General features: G+C 37.6%; 1 protein-coding gene across 4 annotated transcripts in view; it reads left to right on the top strand.

Annotated features, from left to right (window-relative positions):
* cntn4 (contactin 4) overlaps nucleotides 1–26,248 on the top strand; it is a 175,525-nt gene that overhangs the window by 14,052 nt on the left and 135,225 nt on the right. For all 4 annotated transcript variants that reach the window (XM_056256197.1, XM_056256199.1, XM_056256196.1 and 1 more), the window contains exon 2: nucleotides 14,441–14,576. In XM_056256197.1, the coding sequence (XP_056112172.1) occupies nucleotides 14,522–14,576 (55 nt within the window). In that variant the 5' untranslated portion in view covers nucleotides 14,441–14,521. The remainder of the gene's footprint in view (nucleotides 1–14,440; nucleotides 14,577–26,248) is intronic.

Raw genomic sequence — 26,248 nt, 5'->3', positions numbered from 1 at the left:
TGAGAAAATGTGTCAGGAAGGCCACTTCTATATAATATATACTTTCCTACTCCGTCCTTTCTAAGAAAAGTGGTATCTGGTATGAGTGGTATCTGCGTGCAGGTCAGGGCTGAACAGGGCTGGTTTGGAAGAACATGATTTTTTTGGGTGAACTATCCCTTTAAGATGTGTCTTGCTTCATCTGGTATTTTGAATACTCGTCATGTTTTGCTAGAAGACTTACACCATGCTGCATCCTTCAGGGAAATGCAGAGCCCCTCGGGATCTCGGCGTTGTTACTGTATCCTTCTAAGCGAGTCCAACTTTTATGTTTACATAGAGCAAATTCAGTGGGCAGCCCGAGTTAAAAAGCAACAAAGCCGTCATTGGGAATTCAAGTTCATTTACATGTGGGCTAGACACAGCTGGCCACACTCATGCCTGGCAAAATGGCATTTTGGACAGTGTCCTGAGAAGTCCGTTAGCGTCTAATCTAGGGGCTCTCCTCTCCCAGCGGACCGTGCGGTAAGCCAGGGTGAAGCCCTGCAAATAAAGACAAATGCTCTGTGTCACCCGCCTTGCGCCTCCAGTAAGAGACTCTCCTTTCTGCTCTGCACTCTGTGGGTTTTTAAAAGCAAACAGCGGCGTGCAATTTTTCAAAACATTGTTATGCACAGAGAGGCTGTGAGCCCGTGATACTACTTTCGCCCGTGCGCATGCTGAGACTTGTAAGCCTCTTGTGTCGTATTAAGATTTTTTTTTTTTCTCCCTCCCCATCCAGCCGTTGTGGAATCTCAAAGTCAGTTTCTTTTTCTCTCTCTCGCTCTCTTCCACCCCCCTTTTTTCTCTTTATCGAGAGACAGCCAGTGTCTTAGCGCAAGCATATGCTGAGTGCCTTTGACACGTCTCTTCTTACGGAATTATTTGCATATTTGCCAAGCATAGAAATTGATCCAGCTGACATCACAGATCAAAGCCTTGTATACTGACAGCAGTGTACTAATGGATCTAAGATGGCTGTCAATTAGGAAAAACAATCCCTCTGGTGATGGAAATTGTTATATCTCAAATACCTCTAGAGAGTGTGTGAAAAAGGTGTATTGAATGTGTGAGGAAGCAACGGGTCTAGTAGATTGTTAATAGTGTTCCCAGTGCTTAGCATTGATGGCTAAAAGGCTAAACTTGAAGATATAAACGCTACTGGGAAAAGGAAGCCTCCCTTTTGTTTTAACACATCATGTTTTATTCAACGCATTCTCATCCTTTGGCGTCATATAGGTGACGCCATATGACATTTCGTCGAAATCTTACGCACATGGCATCCTTTAGCGTCAATATAACACGCACTGTTATGGGTAGGTTTAGGTCTGGGGTCGGGTTACGGTTATGACGCCTTGGGATCTGCGTCTCATATTCACGCTAAACGATGCCATGTGCGTTGGATTTACACGCGCGTCACCTGTATGACGCCTTGGGATCTGCGTCTCATATTGATGCTAAAGGATGCCATGTGCTTAAGATTTCAACGAAATGTACAAGCGTCACATGTATGACGCCAAAGGATGAGAACGGGCTGGTTTTATTCCATATTGGCTTGAAGTTGAGGCAAGCTGACAGCAGCGTATAATAGTGTAGATGTCTCTTTCACACCATTGCACTTTTTTAAGAGCAGAAACACTTTTTTAAGGGTTCAGGACCGTAACCGAACAAAGCAAAGCTGTATTGTTACTGGGATCAGAGTTAACAAAAAACCCTCAAAAAGTGTGTTTTGTGAGAAATTGCCTTGAAGAAACTGAGTGATTTTTGAAGACAGGTGAAAATGTAAGGTTAAGAGTAGTGGAGGGGCAGCATCAGTGTAGTACAGTTTTCTTTTCTTTTTTTCCCGGTTCCAAGTTTCCTGTCTAAAGGAATTGCTGTTAAATACAGTATTTTGTACTATCAGACTAAAGCTATTGTTTGGGCAAATATGCTAAATATTGAGTGAGGGTACATTCAGTATTCAGTGTGCTTAAAAAAAGCTGTTATCATCACTACCACTTAATGTCTCCGAGCTGTATTTTTAAGCTCCTTGGCTTCATGTAATGATCCTCAAACATGATTGCAAGTAGACTGGCCACAAACAGAGCTATCATTCATTTTAATAACATCGCCATTGTGCCTTTTTATTATGCCTTAATGTCCAGTTATGTGAATGGACTTGTGAGCGGCTTTTATTTCAGATTTCAGTGTTACAGACACATTAAAATTATGCTTTTTTTTTTTCTTTTTGGATTTACAGCATCAAAAAAATCACTCTTATAAATACACTTTCTTATTAATTTTTTATTCTGGTTGGAAGAATGTTTCTACACCACCACTCTTATAAAGTTTTACAATGGCAGTATGGACAAGCAATGGTAATGATACTTTTGATATACTATGATTACCATGGTATTTATTTACCATTACCATTATAAAAAAAATTACTTTTTGTTAGTGGATCATGTTTTATCTAAGCACATAAAAAGAAGGGGAAAATTGGTTTGAGTTTAATAACCATCACATCTGTCTCTAATAATCTGTGGGTCTGAATTAGTTCAGATTCACTGAACTGTATCCCATATCTGCCATTTCTAAATGTGTTACAGACCTATTATTGTCTGTTGTTTCTTATGCAATCATGGTGCAACATATTCCTTTGGGAATATGGGTAATTGTGGGTTTCATTAGTGGAACATAACATGATAAGGCAGTTATGGAACTAATAGCGCTGTGATTCTGGTTTTATTATTTACCTTTAATGTGCTCCCTGGTTGTTCTTCCCTCTAGTAAACTTAAGATGTCAGATAGAGACGTTGTATATGATGTGCTTAATGATGGCCGCAAATTGTTTAATCTGCAAAGTGCATCGTGGCAAACCACATGGGTGTGTTTTGAAGTGCTTATGAGAAATCTAAGACAATTTTCATGGGAGTTCAGATGGTGCTAAAAACATACTACTACTTTATGTATTGGAAAAACAAACAAGTGGCTTCTGTCCATGAGGAATATACAGTAGCCTACTGACTGAGATTAAAGTTTGGTTAGATGATAAAACTTGCTTCTGAGAGCGATCATGATGTTATCTGTCTTAAAAGGCAATGGTTATGCTGGTGCATGGTTTTTACAATAAAAAAATATTAAGGTCATAATACAGATTTCAATAATATTAAAGGAGCTATATTGGATTATTTTTTTTACTGGGCATTTTTTCCTTGAGGTCCACTTATGATGTTACATAATAATTTTCACACTATAATTGTCCCATAATTTTATTTTTCATTAAAATGTTCCACTCTCTGACCATTACACCATATCTTAACCAGGCATCATTTGTTTTCACACACTGAAAGTATTTTTTGGACTGTGGCGTAACCATATTAAATGTTTTGAAATGTTACACCATTTCTTTTTTTCTAGCCAATATTGGGCAATAAATATCCAATATCTAAAAAACAAAACAAAAAAAAAACACTAATACTGGTTAGTAACTGATATGGCCCAGATATATTATTGGAATGATGATTTTGTTTGTGAGAACTTCCAATGTACATTTCACGTTTTCACCTTGAAGAAGGCAGTGTTTAGAGGGTAGTACTACTATAAATTACGTAGACCTCGCTGTCTTCTTTGGTTAAACGATACCCGTGTCATTGTGTGTCCTCACACGACTTCTCAGGTATGAGAAATTACTCCAATTTCCTGTGCGCTTCTTACAAATTGTTGTGCCGAAGCAAAATCCAGGCCCTCATGTCTTACCAGTGATAGAAATGTGGAACCTTTTTGTTAGATTAGATTATAACTCTATTTCTCTGTGCCACCACAATATTCTTAGTCAAGAATACATGGGCCCATGGAAAGAGTCAGAAGCACAAAGTCTCCGTTCCCCAAACTTCTTAAGCTTTAGTCTTTGCGCATCACCTTTTTTAACTTTGTAATGATTGAACACATTACATTATATAGAAATGTATGAGAAAGATAAAAATAAGTCCATATAAGGAGAAATGCATAATGTGGCAATGTAAGTTCTGCACTAAGAACAACTTCTCCCATTTCCCCATCTTTGCCCTGTGGGACTGGGATGAATGAGTAGCCTACATTCAGAGCATATTCAGATATCGAAAAACATGTGAGCATTCAGAGAGAAAGAGGGTGAAAAGCCAGGCTGAGAGACTTATTCTACACTTTTAATCCAAATACCTAATTTTTAGCTCTCTAAAATATGTCCCGAAGGCCTGAGGCAATTCACAATATAATCATCTCCCAATGGCTCAGGTTTGAGAAGTAGCAAAGCGATTCTCTCCCTATAAAAAAGCTTTGAATTATATTATCATGTTGGATTGACTGTCATCTCATTTTATCTGGTCAGATAAGTCGCCTTGATGTGAATTATGGTTTGACCGTGATAATGAATCAGCGGTTGATCTTGATTTGACAAGCTGATGGAAGGCTACTGAAAATTTCTTTGTCAAATTGGGATCCATGGCTCGAGTTTTCTAAAACCCACAATTTAGACAAGCTGTGCAAAAATGACATTTTAAAGATGCATTGTCTCAGAGGGAGGAAATGATGGAGTGATACTTGCAGAATGTAGGCCACTATCCTGCAGAAAGCAAGTGTGCATATCAAGACCAAGTAGCATTTATATAACAAGTGCCCTTTTCAAAATGAGCACAAATATGAGCACTTCCTGTCCAAATGTTACAGTAGGCTTAGGCTACAGCATGTGTTAATGTTGCAGATGGTATGTTAGTTACATACTCTGTAGGGGTGGGAATTTTTGTCAATTTTTCATTTTGAGTACGGATATGAGTACTCGAGTACTAGGGGGCGGGGCATGTGCAGGGGGCAGGAAGGGGCGGGGCGTGTCCGTCATGACAATAATGAAAATACTTTACTTAAAACACTCTTACGAAAATTAATGTTGACAAATAAAAATTGCGACATGAAAATATGTATCAAAATTAAAAATATGATTAGAAAAAATAACTGCTAGATTATCAGTAATACATCACTGTTTTCAAAAAAGGATCATCTAAAAGGAATAGCTCCTGTCTAAGAGTTGAACTTCTGTCACTAATTCCTTACACTATTTCTAATCACCTTATAGGCATCATTGATCATTTTTGCAGCTTAGTTTTAACACACATTTTTGGACATTTATGGAAAGTTTTGAGTTCTTAAAGTTGCATTATATTTTCATAGTACATTTTATTCCTCGTCAAATATTGGGCCTCTCTATTGGTTAACACAGTCTGACTGGCACACATCACCCAGAAACAAGGGTGGCTCTGTCGAGGCATTGGCTAATCCAGCTCATCACTGGTGCTGTGCTAAATAGTTGGAGAGGCACAAGAATTTGTATTGTTCCTGCCATAATGGTGATGTAATGGTGGTGGTGTTATGTTGTTGATGCCATTATTGTTCAAGGCTCAGGCTGTAATTTGGCTTAGGCTGTAATACAGGACCATAGCAAAAGCCTTTATGGGGCAGCGAGCTGCAATTTGAGCAGAGTAGAATCAGTAAGCCATTGATGCAAGGCTGGAGGTGTAACATTAAACAAATATTAACTATTTCAGTGCTCTTTCTTTTTTAAAAGCATCTTACATTTTAATCCTGAAATAAAAACGTGGCTAAAGGTATTGTATGTATCTATCATGAACAGATATGAATCAGATTAAGCATATTTATCAAAGCGGTGACATTTACGTAAATCAGTAACAATCAGCTGAGTCATATTAAATGAGATGTCAAGTACTGCAGATTATTAAGTGTTAGTACATTTAAGCATCTGAAACGTGTCCATGTTTTCATTAGAGCCTAACAAGGTGATTGCAAATGGAAGTATCATTATTCAGAGATGTTACATGCTAAATATTTAGCATTTCGCCTAGAGGTAGTGATAACAATGTTAACAGGTCTTTTGTGCTTTCAAGTCATATGCTTTTTAAGTAAGCTGGCTTAATAAAAAAGCCTAATTGATTTAACCCTGTATTGATGTCGGTACTGTATTGCTGTGACCTCACTGAAAGGGCAAGGTTTCATTCAGTGAACTCATTGCGTTAAACTGAATAATTGTTTATTTCTTATCACTAATTTCTGGAGATCACTGCTGCTGCTAAGCACGTTTTTTGTGGACTTTGCAGCAGCGTATTAATGGTGGATTTATTGTTGTCAGCCTAAGATACTGCTATGGCAAAGAGTGTCCAGTGCACCAGAACTCTCAGCCTTGGGCATTTGTCAGCTGTCGATGTAAGATCTTGTTTGGTACTAAAGCTTAAGGCACACTGACTGCAATTTCACACTCCCAGCTACTTCTTATAAATCTTGCAGAACTGTCGAATATATGACTTTTGGTGCTGCATTTCTTTGTGCTTTAATTAATCTGGCATTCTTTTATTTTATAGCTGTGGTTTTGCCATTTTAATATTTGTCCATTTATATCCATGAAATATCGTTCACAATCCATTTTACCTCTGTAATTTGACAAATTTATGAATTAAACCCATTTATTCAATCTTTGAATATTGTTCCAGACATTGACGATGAGAAAAAAAAAATGATTTAGGAGGAAATGATTGGATAAAAAAGCAAGTGTTACATACCAAAAATGAAGCCTGGTGGTTAGGAGGAGATGCATACAAATGAAGAGGGATTAGTAAAGACAGCTGAAAAGCAGAGTTGGAGCATGTTATTATTATGAAAAATATATATGAAGACAGGTGTTTATTTTCTTTGGAAGGACATGAACAGATGAATAATGGACAATAAGACCAGTAGTGTGCATTTAAAAAGAAAATATAAGGTTAACTGTGATTTTATGCTTACACCCCTTGGCCACTTCCAATTCATTTTTGAAATCAGAATAATATCCGTGTGCACATGCATGATACCTAACTGATTACATTTCAAGGCTTTTGTAACCTTATTTTATATAGGTAATTTGACTTAATGTTGACTTGATAATTCTGACTTGTCAAGTAGATTCAAAATGTTTACCACAGTTTTTCAATAAATATAGCATTGTAGCATGACATTTAATGATTTTAATTTGAATTAGCCTGTGTATATGTATATACAGCAGGTGTTACATACCAAGCACAACCAGCCTCAACAATATTCCTCATCCGAAGTGCAAAAATTCATGCCAGCGGGCACTCAGCCGGTTTAGTTTGTGGATAGGGAACAGGGATGATTGAATATTACGGATTATGAAGACCAAGGGGTCAAGGTTTGACTGGTTAGGATAGCTATAACCTCTATTACTTTAACTACACACCGTCTGGATGGAAAAAAATAAAAATCTTTCTCCATAAACTGCTAAATAAACCATGTAAATATTTTGAGACCATATCTGGCTAACATTTTCTTTCAATTATAGTAAATGTTTTTAGTGTCCAAATCAGCATTATCATGATGTAATGTTCTTTTGCAGCTCCAAAATAATTAGTATTGGAATAATGTAAAGCGATGAATTGACAAGGAACCTTCATTAAAAAAAGTGAAAATGGTCAGTTTTGACTTCAAAATGACATTTAGAGAGTATTGCTTTTATTTAGTATTTAAAGAGAGGAAGGCAGACTGACAGAGACTGTGGAGAAAAGTGAAAAACAGGCAGATCTCAATGAACCTTTGACTGCGAATCCTATTCTGCTCCCTACATTGTAACGAGATTGGCAAAGACAGAGTGGCTCAGCCATGAAGGTTACATCCAACACAAAGAACTCAGCTTCAGAGAGAGTGCAGCAGAAAGACTTTTGTGCGGCTTTGCGTTGCAAGCCATAAGAAGACATTTTAAGCCACTCTCTTTATATCACCCATTGCCTGAAGCTCCATGAAGTAGCGGTGACTTTTTTATGCCTATGCGTTCCCTCACCCATCTTTCTGAGTGCTTGTCATTGATGCACCAATGCATGCCTGACTTTCAGCACCCTGGGCTCCACTCTGGTTTAGAGAGAGGGATTTTCTGGCCCAAAAAAGCATGAAAGATGGAGGAATGTCACTTAAAGGAGTCATGAACTGCATTTTTTGTTTTATTAAATAATTTTCTGAGGTCCACTTATAATGTTATCAAGATTTTTACATAAAAAAAAAATTAGCAGTAATATAAGCTATTTTCTATCCTGTTTTGACCCTCTTTTTCAAACACTCCATTTTGATAGGCATGTCGCATTCAAGACTTGGAAGTAAACGCCAACTGCTATGATTTTTTTTTAACAGTTTTGCATATTAAAATAATTACTCAACGTCCCCGCCATACATGTGTGGAATTGTTTTAAAAACTTTCAATGTTGAAAAATGTCTTGTTTCATAGTTGAAAGATTTGCCGCATATTACATATTTATAAGTTGTGTCAAATAAAGTTTAAGTACTTACTGTAAGTGCTGCCACAGTTATAATTGACAATGGATGATTTAGGAGCCGTTCGAACAGAACGCGTTTTTCCCTTCCAATGCGCTACTCTTGCATTATTTTTCTATCTAAACACATGCTAGACGGATGTGTATAACCATTGCGCTCGCTTCTTGAGTCTTTTGCAGCGTCTCACGCATGACCTCCCATTCTAAAAACGCGGCGCTCAAGTTAAAATCAGTTAAACTTTTAAAGGACAAGTTCGGTATTTTACACTTAAAGCCCTGTTTTAAGATCGTTTCTGATGAAATAGAAAGGTTAAGATTGAAATTTGGACACATGCTGCTGGCCCGAGAATTTTCGGTTTCTGTGGTTTATCAAGGCGGGCCCCCCTACAGCACGTGATGACGCAATGTCCACGAGTAGGCTACCATAAATAGGACAATAGCCGCTTTCCGACCGGAGGGACTTTTGCAGTTCCTAGAACCTAACGTTCCTATAACCTTTTTTTTCGCGTGTTCCGACCGGACTAAGTTGGGGATTTTTTAGTTCCTCAGACCGTAGTTCCTATAACTCTTTCAGTACCTAGTCTAGAGCGAGGACTTTTTTAGTTCCCTTTCCCTAGGTCTACGTTGATTGGTTCAACTTATAAGTCACGCCCAGTGTCAACACATTTTATTCACTGTCTGTTGCAATTCGCCTATGTATGCTATGCTAACTCATAACATAACGCATTCAACCAGCTAATTGCTATGCTTGCTAAACTTACCCGTCGTTTTTTTTGTCTCCTGCGCTCTGCTCTTCTATCTTCTTCCATTATATTACTTAAGATCATATTACGCTGGAGCCTTCGTCTTCTTTGTTTCTCTGTACAGAACTCAAGCATAGTCTTTAAACGCCGCCGTTCGTACTCGTTATTAAGCTCCCGGCAAGGCAGAACAGGAACATTCCGATAGCCTCCTCCATGCTGGTTTGTTGTTGTTGTATGTGGCGCCGCCACCTCCGCCGTGCTTGCGTCACTCCCTTACCCCTCCTACCAGTTCCTATGGCCACTTGGCCAGTGCGAACGCAAACAGCAAAACCGAGTTTGGGGGAGAGTAGTTCTTAGAACTGTATAGAAGTGGACAGTTCCTATAACTAAGTTCCTGTAACTACTTGGTCGGAAAGCGGCTAATATGATCATAGAGACACAGCATATAAGAGATGAGATGACTGACAAAATCAGGAGTAGCCTGTCGATATTGCCTGTCTCAAGTTCATCGTTTTTACTGTTTTGCACGCAATACGCATGTTCACTTACCAACCCGGGGATTCCCCAGTCCCAATTCGAAACAAATTACACCAAAATCCATCATTGGTCTTTTCATTTGTATCTAATGATCAGTACACTATGTTGTTGTCATTATTTATTCAAATAAATTCGCGATAAAGTAAAATGCGATCAGACTAAACGTAGTAAAATGCGTTTGGGGGCCCGGCTGTCAATCAATATCTTCCAGTCACGCGCGGGCCCCTGATTGGTCCGGGCCCGTAATCAACCGCGTACCCTGCTTACCGATAGTTACGCCTGTGCGTATACCCACTTTGAAAATAGAAAGAAAGAAAAAAAGGCAGAAAAAGGAAATGCACAAACCCTCCAAGGCATCTCGAAGACAAAAAAAAACTAAATCTGCATTATTTTATTTTTGAGCTGTTTTTGACCATGACAGTTTTTGAACACCCACGCAAAGGACATTGATTGCAAGTGTGTTATGATTTGCAGATAGAACACCATGGTGCCACTAGAAGACAATAGATAATAGCTCCATAGGAATTACACTGTTAAGGACCGTTCTCACCAAGTACTAAATCTAGTGTTTTAATAATCGTTCCAATTCTTTGGTAATAGGGAAGTTCACACCACAACTAGGCCTATGACAAAAACGACACCGAAAAACAAAATCGCTGGAATTACTTTTAAAATGATTTTTCTTTTCAGCTTCTGAATGATAAAACATTGATGAACATTGGTGTGGACGCTAATATAGTTATCTTTATAGTCATATTAGTCAACTATATTATAATATATGATAATATATATCAATTCATACCTATCTTTATGAATGGAATGTAAGATAATTAAAAGGCAATTTTGGAATTTAAAGAAAAGTGTGGCGGCAGTCTTGTGCTGACAGTTTAGGAAATTATGATGTGTTTGAATGACAAGACATGTTCAGACTTACGTGTTTTATTATTTTTATACAACAGTTGCTTATCTTCCAGACAGACTGTCAATCTCTGTATTAGTGGTAGGGATTTTTCAGGAACGAAACTATACTGTCTTTATGAGTGAGTCCTTGAATCATTTACTCAGTTTAAAACACTGATTCTTTAATTAAGGTGTTTTGTTTACAGATGTGCAAAGGTTTTAAACGGGCTTTTTTTGGAACTATTTTCGTTGATGGAACAATAACATGGAGCAAAATTGTGTCTTTAATAATGGAAGTTACTCAATATTAACTTTTTATTTATTAAATTGTTGTATAAATCAATGCCAAACTTGTAATTGCATTACCATTTTTTTTGTGTAGTATTAAAGTCACTACGGGGAGGTTTCCTTACGAGAGTGTGTTGCAGTGTTACATATTCTCGACTACATACGATTACGCATTTAATCTGTGAACAAACAGGAGACAATAAAGCAATTGACATTGTAAGTTGAGAGGCATGAGTGCACTAGATTTGATCAACACATTTCTTGAAATAGCGCATTAACCCCATCTGCTGCTGGATCAATTTTGTAGCTTGTTCTGCGGTCTGGATTCTCCACCTCATTTGTTGCCCTTCTCAGTCACGTCTCAGTATCAGCTACAAATTAAAGCTTGTGGTCGAATCAGCATGCCTGTGATGACCAAGCCCAATGGTCCTCATCTAAATGCTGTTTTTGTCCCTTGACCCCTTGAAAAAAGAAAGAAATGGCTCTCATTTAGAGGGTTTTTAGTGCACGCATGTCATCAGATCGTTTACATTCGCATTTCTAATCAATCACAACCATTAACCCGTACTTGGAAACAGCATGGTAATGGAGACCTCCTAAATGAATTTGTTCAAGAGGATTTTCTTTTTCATTTTCAGAGCAAATTGTTTAAATTGCTTGTTTTACTGTAAAATATATGTAATGTGATGTATGTCATTGCTTATCATCTTGCTGTCATCTTGATGTGATTTAGTATTTATCACAGTTTATTTATTCACAGTTTAAAGAAATAGTTCAGCCTAAAATGAAATATCTGTCATCATTTACTCTCTTTCATGCTGTTTCAAAAACATAAAACCGTAATTTTTCCAAACTTTTGACTGGGACTATTAGAGATTATTAGAAAAGAAGAAATCATTTGTTAGTTTGTCATACGAGAAAAACACCAATATTTAAGCCATTATTTAAAATCAGATCTCAATTTTAAGTGCTTCATGCTCAAGCATTCCAGTATTGTATGACTTCAGAAGATTTATAATATAATATATAGACAAATAATAGTTTTATGGTATCACTATGGTATTTCTTGTTATTTTTAGAGCTTGATATCTCCTGTCCCTCTTTACTTTCATTGTATTTATTATTATTTATTTATTTTTTAAGCAGCTAGGATGTGCCAAAAAAAAGAGAGCCATACAGAAAGAGAGCCATACAGGTTTGGGTGAGAAAATTATGACAAAATGGTTGAGTAAACAATGACAAAATAGAAATTTGTGTGGACCATTCCTTTAAAATGACAACTAAATTATTAGGAATATTGCTCTTTTGTTTGTTAGAAAGATGCCTTTGTCCAAAGCAATACATAGGAGCAGTCTTCTAACTGGGTAAAGGGCATTGCCAAAGGGCACAGTAGTGATAGAGGATCTGCAAAAAAACAGATCCGCACATCTCATCAATGTAGATCCAGATGAAAGACAATATCCCTCTAACCCAGGTACAGAGAAAAGAGAGCTGGTATATGAGAGCAGATTAAGGTGGAGCTGGGGTTGAGGAGGAGGGGTGGAGGGTGACCTGGAGATTGGACTGATTGAAATAGAGATAAGATATTAGACATGATCTACGTCGGCAAATCCTTAGCTTAAGTTGTTGACGTTACTTTTCAGGAAATAAAGTGGATTCAATCTCAGCAACCCTTGTGATTTCGATCTGGAAAGCTCTTTGGAAATCATGCCTCGGGGTTAGTCCGGATGTTCGAGCGGAAAGGTGTTAGCATCTTTTTAGTTTGGGCACGGCTGAATTAATAAACTGCAAACTGTAAGACTTGTCCGCTGCAGCAGCTGCTCGTCATGCTTTCAAGCCGTTGTCATTCCTGTGCTTCCTCCTAGTAAAGCAGAACTCTTGACATGTTCCCTCTCACGATTGCTCTGCTCACTCTCTAGAATGCTGCATAAATCACACTGCGTCCCATTTACATTCGTCTTTGTTTGCCGGTAGTTCAGAACCGAACGCCCCTCAGTTCACCCTCCCAGACAGCCGGTCTGAACAGGAATCTGAGAGTGGAATGGAGGACAGAGGAATCCATATATGCACTTCAGAGATTAGATTGATCCATGTTTTCTGCTCTTATTTTTCAAGTTTATATTGCTACCAGTGTATTGAAGTTTACCTATTTGTTTGTTTGTTTTTGACCTCTCCAAGGATTGGACCCAAGTGTTTTTAGCTAGTAAAGTCTGGGACATATTTCACCACAAAAGAACAACAATTTGCATAAAGAAAATGTTACGTACCCTTAAGAGTTTTTGCAGTGTGGCATTTTGACAAATGAGCACATTCCCCCAAAATTCTCATTAGTGTAATGTGAAAAAATCTTATTCTCACTGATTGAATCTCATTATAATTTATTTTAAATAAATGTACCATTTTTACCATTTATTTTATTGTACTGTCAGAGTTCAAGAAAACTCAATGGCCTTTAAGAGTATGCATAATTTTCTTAATGAAAATATTTTTTTCCGTTTGATTTTGGGGTGAAATATTGTCATTAAATTTACCTAAATGGAAAACAAATCTTTAGATAAAAAAATGAAGTATTTTGAGCCCTGAATGCATACAAATTAAACCCGATGAGGCTGTTCATTCATTAAAACCATCATCTGTTGGCTAAATTAGGACTATTTTTAATACAGACAGTTCTGCTTGGGGATTCTGGGACTTTACAGTAGACCCCATTGATTTCTTTTCCTTTTTCAGCAACTTTCAAGCAGTCAAAAGCTTGAAGCACATAGAGAATTATTCCTTTCCTAGACACAATACACAATGTGTGCTTGGTCCCGATTCCATGGTGATCCCTTTGGGATTTCCACTGAAAAGTGAAGACAGAACCCCCCCCCTCTCTCTCTCTATCATTTTCACTACAAACATCCTTCAACCACACCAAGTGCACCGAAGGTATCGAAGTGAGGCATGTGACGATTCAACAAATGTATTAAAATGTTCCAAGTGTGAAAGTAAGTGTTATTTGGCCTGGCACTGATATAGAAAATAGCTCCACAACTTACATTGTAGAGTACTGAATCAGGACTCTTAATGACACATAACTTGATGATATTTTTGCCAGACAAGATCACATTCTCATAATATACTGGGATTTTAGTACCAACTAGAAGAGAACAATTTGGAGCTATTGTACTGTAAATACATTTACATAGTATATCCTTTTTTAAAGATATGTTTGCCTTCAAAGTTAACTGTAATTTCTGCACCACAAGTGTCACCAGAAATGTGTATCTTTATAATCTTTAATCAAAATGTAATAACTTGCTCCACTAAACCCTCTTATTTTTTCAGCAAACTGTTCTATATGTAGAGACTGCTTTTCACAATCCAATCAACTCCTGATGGGTGAATTTAAGGGTATTTTTGTTGCCTATCCTGTTTCACTTGGCGATATGTCATATTATGAAAGTTAAATAGGTGGTGAACATAATTTCTGAATGAAAAGTGCCAAGTATCAAGTGCCCCAAAATATTTAAGAAAAATATGGAAGCGTTATTAGCTCATTAACTACTTGAACTTTACTAGAGTGGAGAATCTTGGAATCAAACTAAGCACGCCATTTTTTTGTGTTCCTTGCAGAGTGAAGAACAAGAAACCACAGAGAGGACTCCATACATTCCTGATTGGATGTGAGTTGACTTTGACCGTACCAAAGTGAAGATGAAGTTGCTATGGAAACTGCTGGTTCTGCAGTCATTCCTGGGGTGCCTTACAGGTAAAAAGTATCTTATTAAGAACTTTTGATGTATGCATGGCAGCTCTTCTTTGTGAACTCTGGTTTCATATTCCTGTGTATATAGGGCAGGGGACTGTCTGAAAAGACGTCACGGAAATTGCAACCAACTCGTATGCAATTTACATCAGCCGATAATAGGCCTGATCTTTAAAAAAGAGCAAGTTACAAAGAAAATAACTGTGTAGTTTAGTTAATAGGGGTCTCATTTATAAAGCGTGCGCACGCACAGATTTGATCTTAGAGGGTGCGTACGCTAAGATCCATGCCAACGTTCATATTTATTAAAACAGTCTTTGACGTCACGTCAGGGTCTGAGCAGACATACACACTTTTCCTTGTGGCAGAAAGTCGTAGTACTGCAGGTATTTGGAAATCTAAGCACTTCTTGCCACTCGCCATTTTCAAGTAAAGGATTTGGACTTTGACTGGTACTCTTTTATATGTTAATGACATTTATTAGGCAAAGTTCGGAAGAGATCGGAAACCTACAAAGCGGAGATCGGAAACCTACAAAGCAGAGATTTTGCTCTCTAAATCACAGGTACACACATTTGAAAAATGATCGTAAGATCAAATGTAGGGCGGTTTCTACGCAACATTTTATAAATGAGGCCCTAGGAGAGCAATTGTTACAGTCAATAACAGGATATGGGGGATAGATCCGAGAGGAAGGGCTCTCGGCTGTTTGCTTGATAGTTTGGAATATAAATTAGGTGATCGGCTTGCAAGATAGGATACTAAGATGAAAAATATTCATTTGAATCAACTGATAGCTAAGAATGTGATATTTAATCAAGAAGAGGAAGAAATCCTAATCTTTATTATTTGTCCGACTGATATAATTTATAGCAGTCTGAAATTAAATTCTTTGGGACGCTACTGACCCAGAGGTGCTTTGTACAGAACAATTGAAAATGACTTGTTACAAAAAGCCAATTATTGAGTGTTAATTTGTGATTCATTAAGGCTGATTTGATTGATTGATTGATTGATTGATTTATTGATTTATTGATTGATTGACTGAATGCCTTTCATGTGCTTTACAATGTTAAGTTTTAGAGTTTTTTGTTTAAGTCGTAGTTTTTCTTTTAAAGCTACAATATGTAATTTTCTTTCGCCGCTAGGGGTCACTAACCTCTTACAATAAAAAAGTAGGTTGATGACGCAGTGATAAGCGGAATTATTGGACTTGCTGTCATGCTGATGGATCTAATAATGTTTATGGATGAGTGAATACATTGATGTTTTTTAACATGACTGTGGTATGAAGCAGGTCGCGATTGCTAATGAGAGATATCAGCGCCACACGCGAGTCCCGCGGATATAAAGGAATAAGGACATTTAATTCTACCGAACTTCATTCAAGTACTGAATTAGTATTCACACAGGTCAGTTTATTTGACGAATTAAACATGTGAAGTAACGCAGCGCTGTTTCATTTGGTCTAACCCTACACTATCATACTAAACAGCATTTGAGTGTGTTGAAAGTTACAATGTTATGCTATGTGTTAGTTTGTTTGCTATATGAGACTAGCAGTAAGCTACATCAACATATTAGAATAACATACTCTAACATCATATTCTAACATTTCATCATGTTGAGCTATTTAACATTGATTTGTGCTCAATAAAGTACATGCAAGAGCGGCGTCCCTGTCAAGTCGTGACGCGTGAAGTCCAAGTTTGTCGCGAAACTCTCGCCATCTCGAAAACGCCACGCTGATATTGATTCTCGTTTTAGTTCTCCTTTTGTCCCATGCAAGTCTGCTTGCCATGGTCCATAATGTTTGAATAAAACAACAACAGCGTGCCGCTAGATGTTACGCACTACGCAGTTGTCTATGTATGTCGCCATGGTTACTATGGCAGGACAAGCAGAAACCAGGGATAACGCGGATATATTACGTGGACAGGCGACAAGTGAACAGGGACGGGCACTTTTAAAACTGTTTCTCTGAAAAATGTCTCTGCATTTACAAATTCTTGGAATCATTTAGGATAATGGAAGTACACAATTGAAAGAAATATATAACAACATTTTGATTCAACATTCTTACATATTGTACCTTTAATGAAAATATCTTTTAAAATACTATATGAACTGTTGCAAAAACCTGAGATCCATTTTGCAGTAGCATTTTGTTACCAAGATTACAGTAACTCATGTGTTTTGTGAGGTGGATGATTTGAGGGAAATACTAGGGATATTGTTCCCTAATGACTTTTTAGTAAACAACTAGTTAAACACCTATAAAGTTCATAGCGTGCAACGCCATTGAAATCAATGATCCTTCCCACTCAAAGTCTTTAAAGAGAAAAATTAGAGCTCTTGGGGAAGTAAAACTCACCCTGCTCATCTATCTCTAAAGTCTTTGTTATTAATTAATGTACAAGGAGGGGAAATGGCGATATGCATGTATTCAAAATTCATATCGTGAATTTATTTCATATTTCATTAAGGAACAATTAAGGTGGATATTATCTCTAATCATACTTTCTTTACCTGAGGGCTCTTGTACATCAATCAAAATCTTATTACGCAGTTCCATTTCTCATACTTAAAACTATCTGTGTGAAATTAACACTATTTACCTTCTTTGAAGCATTTAATAAAATAGTACTTTGCGAGATGATGTACTGCTAATCATTTACCATAGTTTATATTTAGGGAATGTAAAAGGAAAGGTCCACAGATGCCACAAATGATCAATAATGTATATTTGAGCTGTTTCTCTTTCCCTTTAGTTTTGGTATTGCAAATGTGGCAGCCAAATTCCAGCACAAAATATTTTATTTTATTTTATTTATTTATTTTAAACATGTTCAGTACTGTTCGAAAAGTATAAGGATGCTCATGACGTTAATTGAGTACTCAAAAGAGTGGTGACTTTGAAGAAGCTAAAATATAAAATAATTATGATCGGATTCGCATATTATTCTAATACATGGAAAAGGGTGAAACAGAGGGAGTTAGGTGTGTCTTTTAAATCAGTAGCGTGTATGCATATGACAGCATAGAAAATGTGGTTGCAAGTAACTTTTCAGCTGCTGAAGGGAGCAGAATAAATTCCATGAAAATTCTCTGAAATTCACCTTTAATGCGCAGTGTATTTGAAGACAGAAGTTTCCATTCAAAGGGAAATTTACTCACCTCATGTCTTTTCAAACCAGACTTCCTTTCTTCCACACCGGCCGCTATTTTACATGCAATTACAATGAATGTAAATGACATGAGGTTGAGTAATTAGAGTCTTCATTTATGGGTGAATTGTTCCTTTAATCTGTTCACTTACATTATCTCCCAACACATGCCTGAATCGGAAAAGACACTGTGTTTGGTGGTACTTGTCTTTCTTGCACTTAGGGATCTTTGTTCTTACCTTGTATTTTCAGTTAGTGGTAGGTGGCACTGGTTGTTGTAGTGTTGTACTCCCTTTTAACGCCGAACTGACAGGAAAGGTCGTGCAACCTGCCGAAGAGCATAGACGAGGAAGGTTTGCCCCTGAAAAGACGAGGCTTGGCAGGGCGACTGCTCAGAATGCTGAGAGGGACTGCAATGATCTCCATCCCCTGCTAGGCATCTTCCTTTGTTCTCTCACAGCAGTGCGTAGTGACAGGGGCGAGCTGTCTGCCACACACACACACACACACACACACACACACACACACACACGTCACTCCACCCTGATCACCCACCCAGTTAGCATGTGATTACCTTACCGTCACACACACTTCAACCAAACCCACGCTGCATTCTAATTCCCTGTCTGTTTCTCTTGTTCTCATTGACTCAGGCCAGGCTCATTAGTTTAGATTTTAGTTTCTTCAACATACTTTCATGATTCAAAGAACACTTCAAGCAACATGATTTCCCTTTTTGTCAGAGGAGATGACCCAAAAATGAAAATTCAGTCATCATCTTCTCACCCTCACGTCGTTCCAAACCTGTATGAAGACTTTCTTTTTTTGTCCAAGTCAAATAGGGACCAATGTTCTTTAAAGCATTCTTAAAATATCTTCTTTTGTGTCCTGCAGAGGAAAGAAAGTCATACAGGTTTATAATGACGTGAGTAAATAATGACAGAAATGTAATGCATTTTAGTACACTCAAAAATTATTTGTTCCTCTTGTTTAGTTTAATTAATTAAAATTGAGTTAAAGTAACACGATTTTTAAACAATTTGCACAACTTAATTTCATTGTGTTCAATTGACCTTATATATTTATAAAGGAAGTGTTGTGGCTACATTAATCATTTTTGTTGACAAAACCCCATCATGTTGTTTGTTAAATATAAAATAAAAAGGATTTCTAGCCTACGAAAGCGATCTGATTTCCGCACAAAAATGTAGCGCAATAACAAAAATATATCGCTAACAATAAAAATCCAACTAAATTGTGATGACCTAACTAAACTGATTTAATGAAATTGAGTTTTTGTGTGTGCATAATGGTCATTTTATTTCAGGGTATCAGTATACTTCTGTTTATTTTTTGCCTGCAATTCAATGGAAAAAATGGCTACATATTAAATAACCAATTTGACTATTTATTTTATTAATTGGAACTTTTTTTATTGGAAAAAATCTGATTAAGAAATGATAAATCTAGCATCAGAGCAAAAACATGATGCAACACTTGAGTTAAAAACAAAAAAGCTCAAAAGAATAAAACTAATATGAAATGAATCTTGACTTGAGATGCATTCCACTCTGTATTCCCACATTACTTTTTTCATCACTCATCAGTATAAAAACGGTATAGCAGAACCTTCAGAGTTTGACACATTTATACTATCATTCTGCACGGCCTTAATTCTCCTATTTTGTGCCATTTGATTTATCCACCTGAGACACCATCTGAAAAGACAGAAAGTGACATTGTAGCATTCCACTGAGGTAAATCAAAACAGAAAATGATGCAATGATAGGAAATTGGAGAGAGCGTAGGTGAATGTAGCTTAATCGTGATTTGTTTTAACATTTGAACTGGTGAGTGAACTTAGCAGGCCTGAGATGTTTGTTTCAAGCTGTCAGTGCCTAAGTTGAAGTGTGTGTGTCTGGAAGTTTAATGCTTGAGACTTATAAACAAACCACTTGACATTTTCCCTTACCAGCTGAGCTGTTTCATTTGCTCACCTTTTTCATCTTTGATTACAAATTTCTTCCAGTCAGTGAAGTGCTCTTTACTATCAGCTGCTAAGAAGAAGTATTTTTGCAAGCAAAAAGGATTCAATTCCACATAGCCATTTTGTTTAAATTCAGAAAGAATATGTCATACTTGAAACTCAATTTAAATGATTTAATAATTTTAAAAAAGGATAGTTCACCGAAAAATGTACCGCTTGTTTTGTTTTTATAAGGTGCACAACAGAAGATTTTTATTTTTGCACAGTCTTTATTATACTGTCAAAACCGAAGGGGACTGGGGCTATCAAGCTCTTAAAGGTCCCCTGACATGAAATTTTCACTTTCTGAGTTTTTTTTTTATCATTAATATGAGTTCCCCTAGCCTGTATGGTCCACCAGTGGCTAGAAATTTAAATCGGTGTAAACCGAGCTTTGGCTATCTTTTTCTGCCTTTTGAGAAAATGAAAGCTCAGACGGGCTGATCTTGAATCTCCTCCGTATGACGTCATACGGAGGAAAGGTAACCTCCCCTTTCTCTGCTTTGCCTGCCCAGAGAATTAGGCTCGCTCATGAGAAAATGAGCTAGGAAGTAAGTTACGAACGCGCGAGCGCGATTTAAGTTGTTCCTCGAGAGATATCATGGCTTGCAAACGAGCGAAGCATGGCAGTTGATCAGTGTTCGGATGTACAAATGAACACAAAAGTATTTTTTAGTTCCTTCATCCGAGCCTCTGAAGAAACAATAGGTTAATTTTATTTTCTCTGGAAATGCGCCGACACAACTTCCCAAAGTTTTGTATGGTCCAAACATTTCCTCAACTTGGGCCAATACAGAGCTGGCCTCGATGAACGTCTGAAAATAAATCGATCGAGCTACCAAGCAACAATTTCTGATGTGTAAGCCTAATTGTTCAAGTTCAGACAGGTAATCTTTCTCTCAAAATCATTCAAGTCAAGCCAGTGACTAAAATATCAACTTCACATCTTTTCTTTTAGTAGGATGAAAATAATCTTATTTAAATTGTGAACAAATTATACAGAAAGCGATCAAAAGAACAATCTTTCCACACAGCGCGAGTTTATCTGGACAACTCGTTATGAAATCAATGACGCACGTTACTGCACAACGAAGCTCTTACTGTATCATCGTGTTTGCATTGGTGAAAGCATCAGAGAGAATGCAGAAACTACGTTGCAATGATAAGAACTTCATTCTCGCGATCAACACACTGTCATCTGCTTGCTCAATGCTCATCACGGCAACATTTTATGTGATGGGAATAGATCTAAATACTTTAAAAACTTCTCACGATTCGTTATTCTCGATAGCTGTAATAGGAAAAACGTATAATAGCTGTAGTAAAAGTATTGGAGTGAGTTTCACATGTAATACGTAGCTATTTCATATGCAAGCATGTCAGCCAATCACAGCAGTGGGCGGTTACACTGAATCCCACAGCAGACACGCCCCTTCAAACAGAGCGTTCAAATCAGAGGCTAAAATCAGGCTAGGAAAAAAGCGTTTTATTTCTAAATTATGACTATTTTTGATCTAAAAAACATACTAACATTATAAGGGCAATAAATAATAATAATAAATAATAAAATAACCCCATGTCAGGGGACCTTTAAATTGACAAAAAGAAATGCACCACAAAAGAAGTTCAACTTTAAACTTGTCCACTATACATTCAAATTCTTCTGAAACTTTGTGAGAAGCACATTGAAATTAAAGTTGTTTTACACTGGAAACTTGCCCTCTGCATCTCTCAAATGTCATTCAGTCATACACGCCTATTCAAACTCATTGGCACATTAAGGCAGAATATTCTTTTAATTTACTGTGAGGCTATTGTAAAATCCTCTGGCTCTATTTTCTATTTCTTTTCTGCAGTGTTTGACTGACTGTCATTAGATGTTTGCTTCAATTGTAGGCATAAAATACTAGAGGAACATCTTCTTTTCTGATTAATTTGGGGCTTAGATCGTTTCAATATAGCAATCAGCTCAGACACAGTCTTTGTTTCTATGCTTTTATTTTGTATGTCTGGTTTATATAGACCACTCACAGGTGAAAAGGCAGACAGCGGGACCCAGAAACCCGTCATTTGGTGACCAAGTTATTCATGGCTTGTAAAGGCGAGGCCCAGTGGGGATTCTGTAAACAGCATTTTCACAAAACAATTTTTGCCTTCCATGAGGTGTTATGTTCTAAGAAGCACTGTCTCCCCGACCCACCGCTGGCACGGCGCATACAAATGCTAATAGAACACCAAATGACTCGCCTCCACGACTCTCTATATTGAAAAACTATGCAATCACATTGTGTGATCTTTTTCTTCAAAGCTGTTGTGTGCGGTTGTAGAGCGTGCTTATATCTCGAGTGTTTGTCTTTCTACTAGCAAGAAATAGTGTAGTCATTGAGCGCTGTATCGTATGTTATCACATTTCACACCACATATTCCACACGCCTCTGTGCTTGTGGATATGATTTGGAAATATGAATCTTAATTGGTTTGCGTGTGTGCGGATGGGTATGAGTGTGTCCGGGAGCGCGCGTGCGTGCGCTACCTGACTCTATTCCACGTGGAATAGATGTTTGGTTTTCATGTGTGGTGAGGATTTGTAGCTTATCCGTTGTCCTCATTAGTATCATAGACAATGGCACTCCTATTATATTACATAGTACAGACCAGAATTCCAATTTTCTGCTCAAATCTAATTTTTTTTTTTTTTTTTTTTTTTTTTTGTGAGCTTGTGGACATGACCTTTCAAATGTGGCCCATATCAGACACCGGTCTAAACAGGCAACAATGTGACCAGCATGTATAAAGCGCTCCTACCATGGCATGTTCATCATAACATCATCCACAAATTCCATATAATCATTTAAACATTTGTATCATGTAATGTTTTGTTTCAGGGTGATTCAACAATTATGATGTTAAGGTTAAGGCTAAAGTCAAAGTAAATTCAAACCTGACGACACACACCGAAGTCACATTGCAAAAAATCCGATACAAAATCGCTTTGAACGTTGTACAAATTGGATTAAAATTTTTATTTTGTCAACGTCACATGTGTGGGGGTAAAAATCAGATTTGGTCTACGTTTAGCTATGGTGTAAACATAGCCTTTTTTGAACATTGTCTAATATTTGTGATTGTGAATCACATGTTTTGATAAATTGAGTTCACATGGAATGATGAAACTATGAGTAACCACTGTACTGACATCAGTGATTTGTTCTAGTGACTGTGTCTGTGACACTTTAGGTTTTTATGCATCGGAGGTTTGATTGCCCATGCCCAGATTAGTGGGTTGAGTCCACATGGAATAAGCTTTATTGATCTTCAAAGATAGACGATGAGAGTTGTGTGAGAACTAATAAATCCTGTTTCAATTTGATGTAAAAGTAATTTGAGGTGCCATAGCTTTGTCCAGCGGGACTGAAACCATACATGTTGGTTGGTTGGTTAGAGGTCTGGTTTGCTTTCATGTGATTTATTGATTTAGTTAGTTCCAGTGCTATTTTCAAAATAGTTTAGCTTTCATTTCAAGCTACTTTTTCTAGCTGGTTAGCACGACAAACACTACATTTCTCTTTTTATGTCGCATTTTTTGTGCGTTATCTGAGGCAAAAATCAAAAATACTCTCTCAAATGTTTCTGTCTTGTAGCATCATATTCAGTTTAGTGAATTAGTTCATTTAGTTTACATAATTCAATTAGTTGAAAATGATTGAATCAATAATTCACAGAAGTTCCTGGGTTGCATCTTACTTTATTTTCTAAAATATTTATTAGAATGATAATAAAAAGAGTTAAATCATAGTTTTTGAACTAGATAAATGATGTTAGTAATTTTAAAAAATATATAATTGTAATATATTTCAAAATAATATAATTAATTGTATTTAATATAATTTAATTAATATAATTTTTTGTCTTAGCTAACTTGTAGTTTGAGGTGTTTTTTTCTTCTTGTTTATATAGTTTTACATCTTCTGCAATAATTAACTATAACTAATTAAAATAACTAATTCACTGAAGTTCCTGGGTTGGGTTTTCCATAATTGTGTAAAATTACTGATTTTAAACTACAGTGCTCAACAAAAATTAAGGTAACACTTAAATCACACATTGGATCTCAATAAATGAAATATTCAATTTGAAAATCTTTATTTATATCCATTCATTTGTTAAGAACAAATGTATGTGACAACAGTCAATGGAACCCAAAATCATCAACACATTGAGGGCTAGATTCAAAATCATATACTAAAAACCAATGTAAAATACTGAAGTTACAGGCTGATCCAACTTGCATGAAGTTCATCACAGCAACTCATAATGTTAGTCAGTATGTATGGTCTCCACATGCCTCTATGCTCTCGCGACAACATCTCGCTGATGAGATGGCGGATGGTGTCCTGGGGGATCTCCTCCCAGACCTGGATCAGGGCATCAGTGAGCTCCTGGATAGTCTTTGGTGCTGCTTGGCAGCTTTGGATGCTCCGATACATAATGTCCCAGAGGTTCTCAATTGGATTCAGGTCTGGGGAACGTGAGGGCCAGTCAATGGCATCAATGCCATCAATGCCTTCGTCATCTAAAAACTGTCTACACACTCTAGCCACATGAGGCCTGGCATTATCTGGCACCAGGAGGAACCCAGGGCGCACTGCACCAGCATAAGATCTGACAATGGCTCTGAGGATTTCATCCTGGTACCTAACAGCTGCTAGCACATGGAGCTCTGTGCGACCCTCCAAGGATATTCCTACCCAGACCATTACTGACCCACCGCCAAACCGGTCATGCTAGATGATGTTACACACAGCATAACATTCCCCACGGCATCTCCAGACTCTTTCACGTCTGTCACATGAGCTCAGTGTGAACCTACTCTCATCCGTGAAGAGAATGGGGCGCCAATGTTCTCTGGCAAATGCCAATCGAGCTGCACGGTGCTGAGCTGTGAGTACAGGTCCCACTAGAGGATGTCGGGCACTCATGCCACCCTCATGAAGTCTTGACAGACAGTTTGGTCAGAAACATGTGTGACCAGTAGCCTGCTGGAGGTCATTTTGTAGGGCTCTGGCAGTGCTCCTTCTGTTCCTCCTCGCACAATGGAGCAGATACCGGTCCTGCTGCACTTCTACGTCCCTGTCCCCTGTCTCCCGGTATCTCCTCCATGCTCTTGAAACAGTGCTGGGAGTGGGAGACACACCAAACCTCCTTGCGACGGCACGTATGGATGTGCCATCCTGGAGGAGCAGGACTGCCTGTGCCTTATGCTACAGACAAGGACCCTAACAAAACACAAAACTAAATACAAATCAGGAAGTCAGGAAGAATAAGGACAGAACAATTGTCTATGGCCACCACCTGCAAAATCATTCCCTTTTTGGGGGTTGTCTTGCTGTTGCCTCTCCAGTACACCTGTTGTCACTTTCATTTACTCCAAAGCAGGTGTAAATGGAAAAAACCTGATTCACAATTCCCTTATGCTTCCTAATTAAACAGATTGATATCCCTGATGTTTAATTGACTTGGTGTTATACTGTGTGTGATGATTAAGTATTCCCTTAATTTTTTTGAGCAGTGTAGATATGTTCTGATTGTAAATATGTGTGTGTGTGTGTGTGTGTGTGTGTGTGTTTATATATATATATATATATATATATATATATATATATATATATATGTATATATATTCCTTTAAATAGCTTCTACTTATTTTAATTTGTCCTGAACTTAAGGTTATTTTTCATCAGTAACTTCTACGAATAATAACTACGAATAATTTTGCACGTTGGAAGTGGGCAGCAAATGGACTCACCAAAATGATTAGACAGAGAAAGAGTGAGATAGTGATAATGACAGAGAAAGAAAGGAGAGGGTGAACCAAATCAAAGGTGTCAGCATGGCAGGAGAATTCTATGCAAATAAATCCCAACATTTGGCCCCATGCAAATCCCTTGTCACCCCTGAAACAAATTGAAGTCATCAAACAGACTCCTGTGCCAAGCTCCTCTGTACTGAAAATATGCTTGTCACTCATCCAAAAATCCCATCTCATGCTTTTATGTTTCCTGTGATTTCTTATTGTGGGTCTTTGTCATATTTTGAAGGCAAGTTTACACAGCTGTCTGTTGTGAGAGATTCGGATGTGGGATCTGTGTGGTTTTGTTTGCTGATTTGCTTTATGTATTTGTTGCTGTTTCTTTGAGCCTCTGGCTGGGAGACACTGCTTTCATGCAGATCAGAGGGCCACTTTCTCCAGACAAGTTTCTGTGTCTCATGGGAGGGCCAATAGACTTTGCCTCGGGCAAGTGTTGCTCGCAGGCAGAGACCTGGAACTTCGAAATATGTCCCGACAGAGGAGAGGAAGGGGTTGTAGATGAAAGAGAGGGCAAAGAAGAGCACTTCGTCATCCACTTGGAATAGGATGTTTGTTCTTTCTGGTATCCCAGTCTTCGAAACACTTTGAAAGAGGAGATGTGTACTTTGCCAGA

Source organism: Rhinichthys klamathensis, unplaced genomic scaffold, assembly GCF_029890125.1.
Source record: "Rhinichthys klamathensis goyatoka isolate OS25496 unplaced genomic scaffold, OSU_Roscu_1.1 h1tg000124l_1, whole genome shotgun sequence".
Lineage (NCBI taxonomy): Eukaryota > Metazoa > Chordata > Actinopteri > Cypriniformes > Leuciscidae > Rhinichthys > Rhinichthys klamathensis.
Note: the sequence above shows the minus strand (reverse complement) of the source record. Positions and strands in the feature narration are given on the sequence as shown.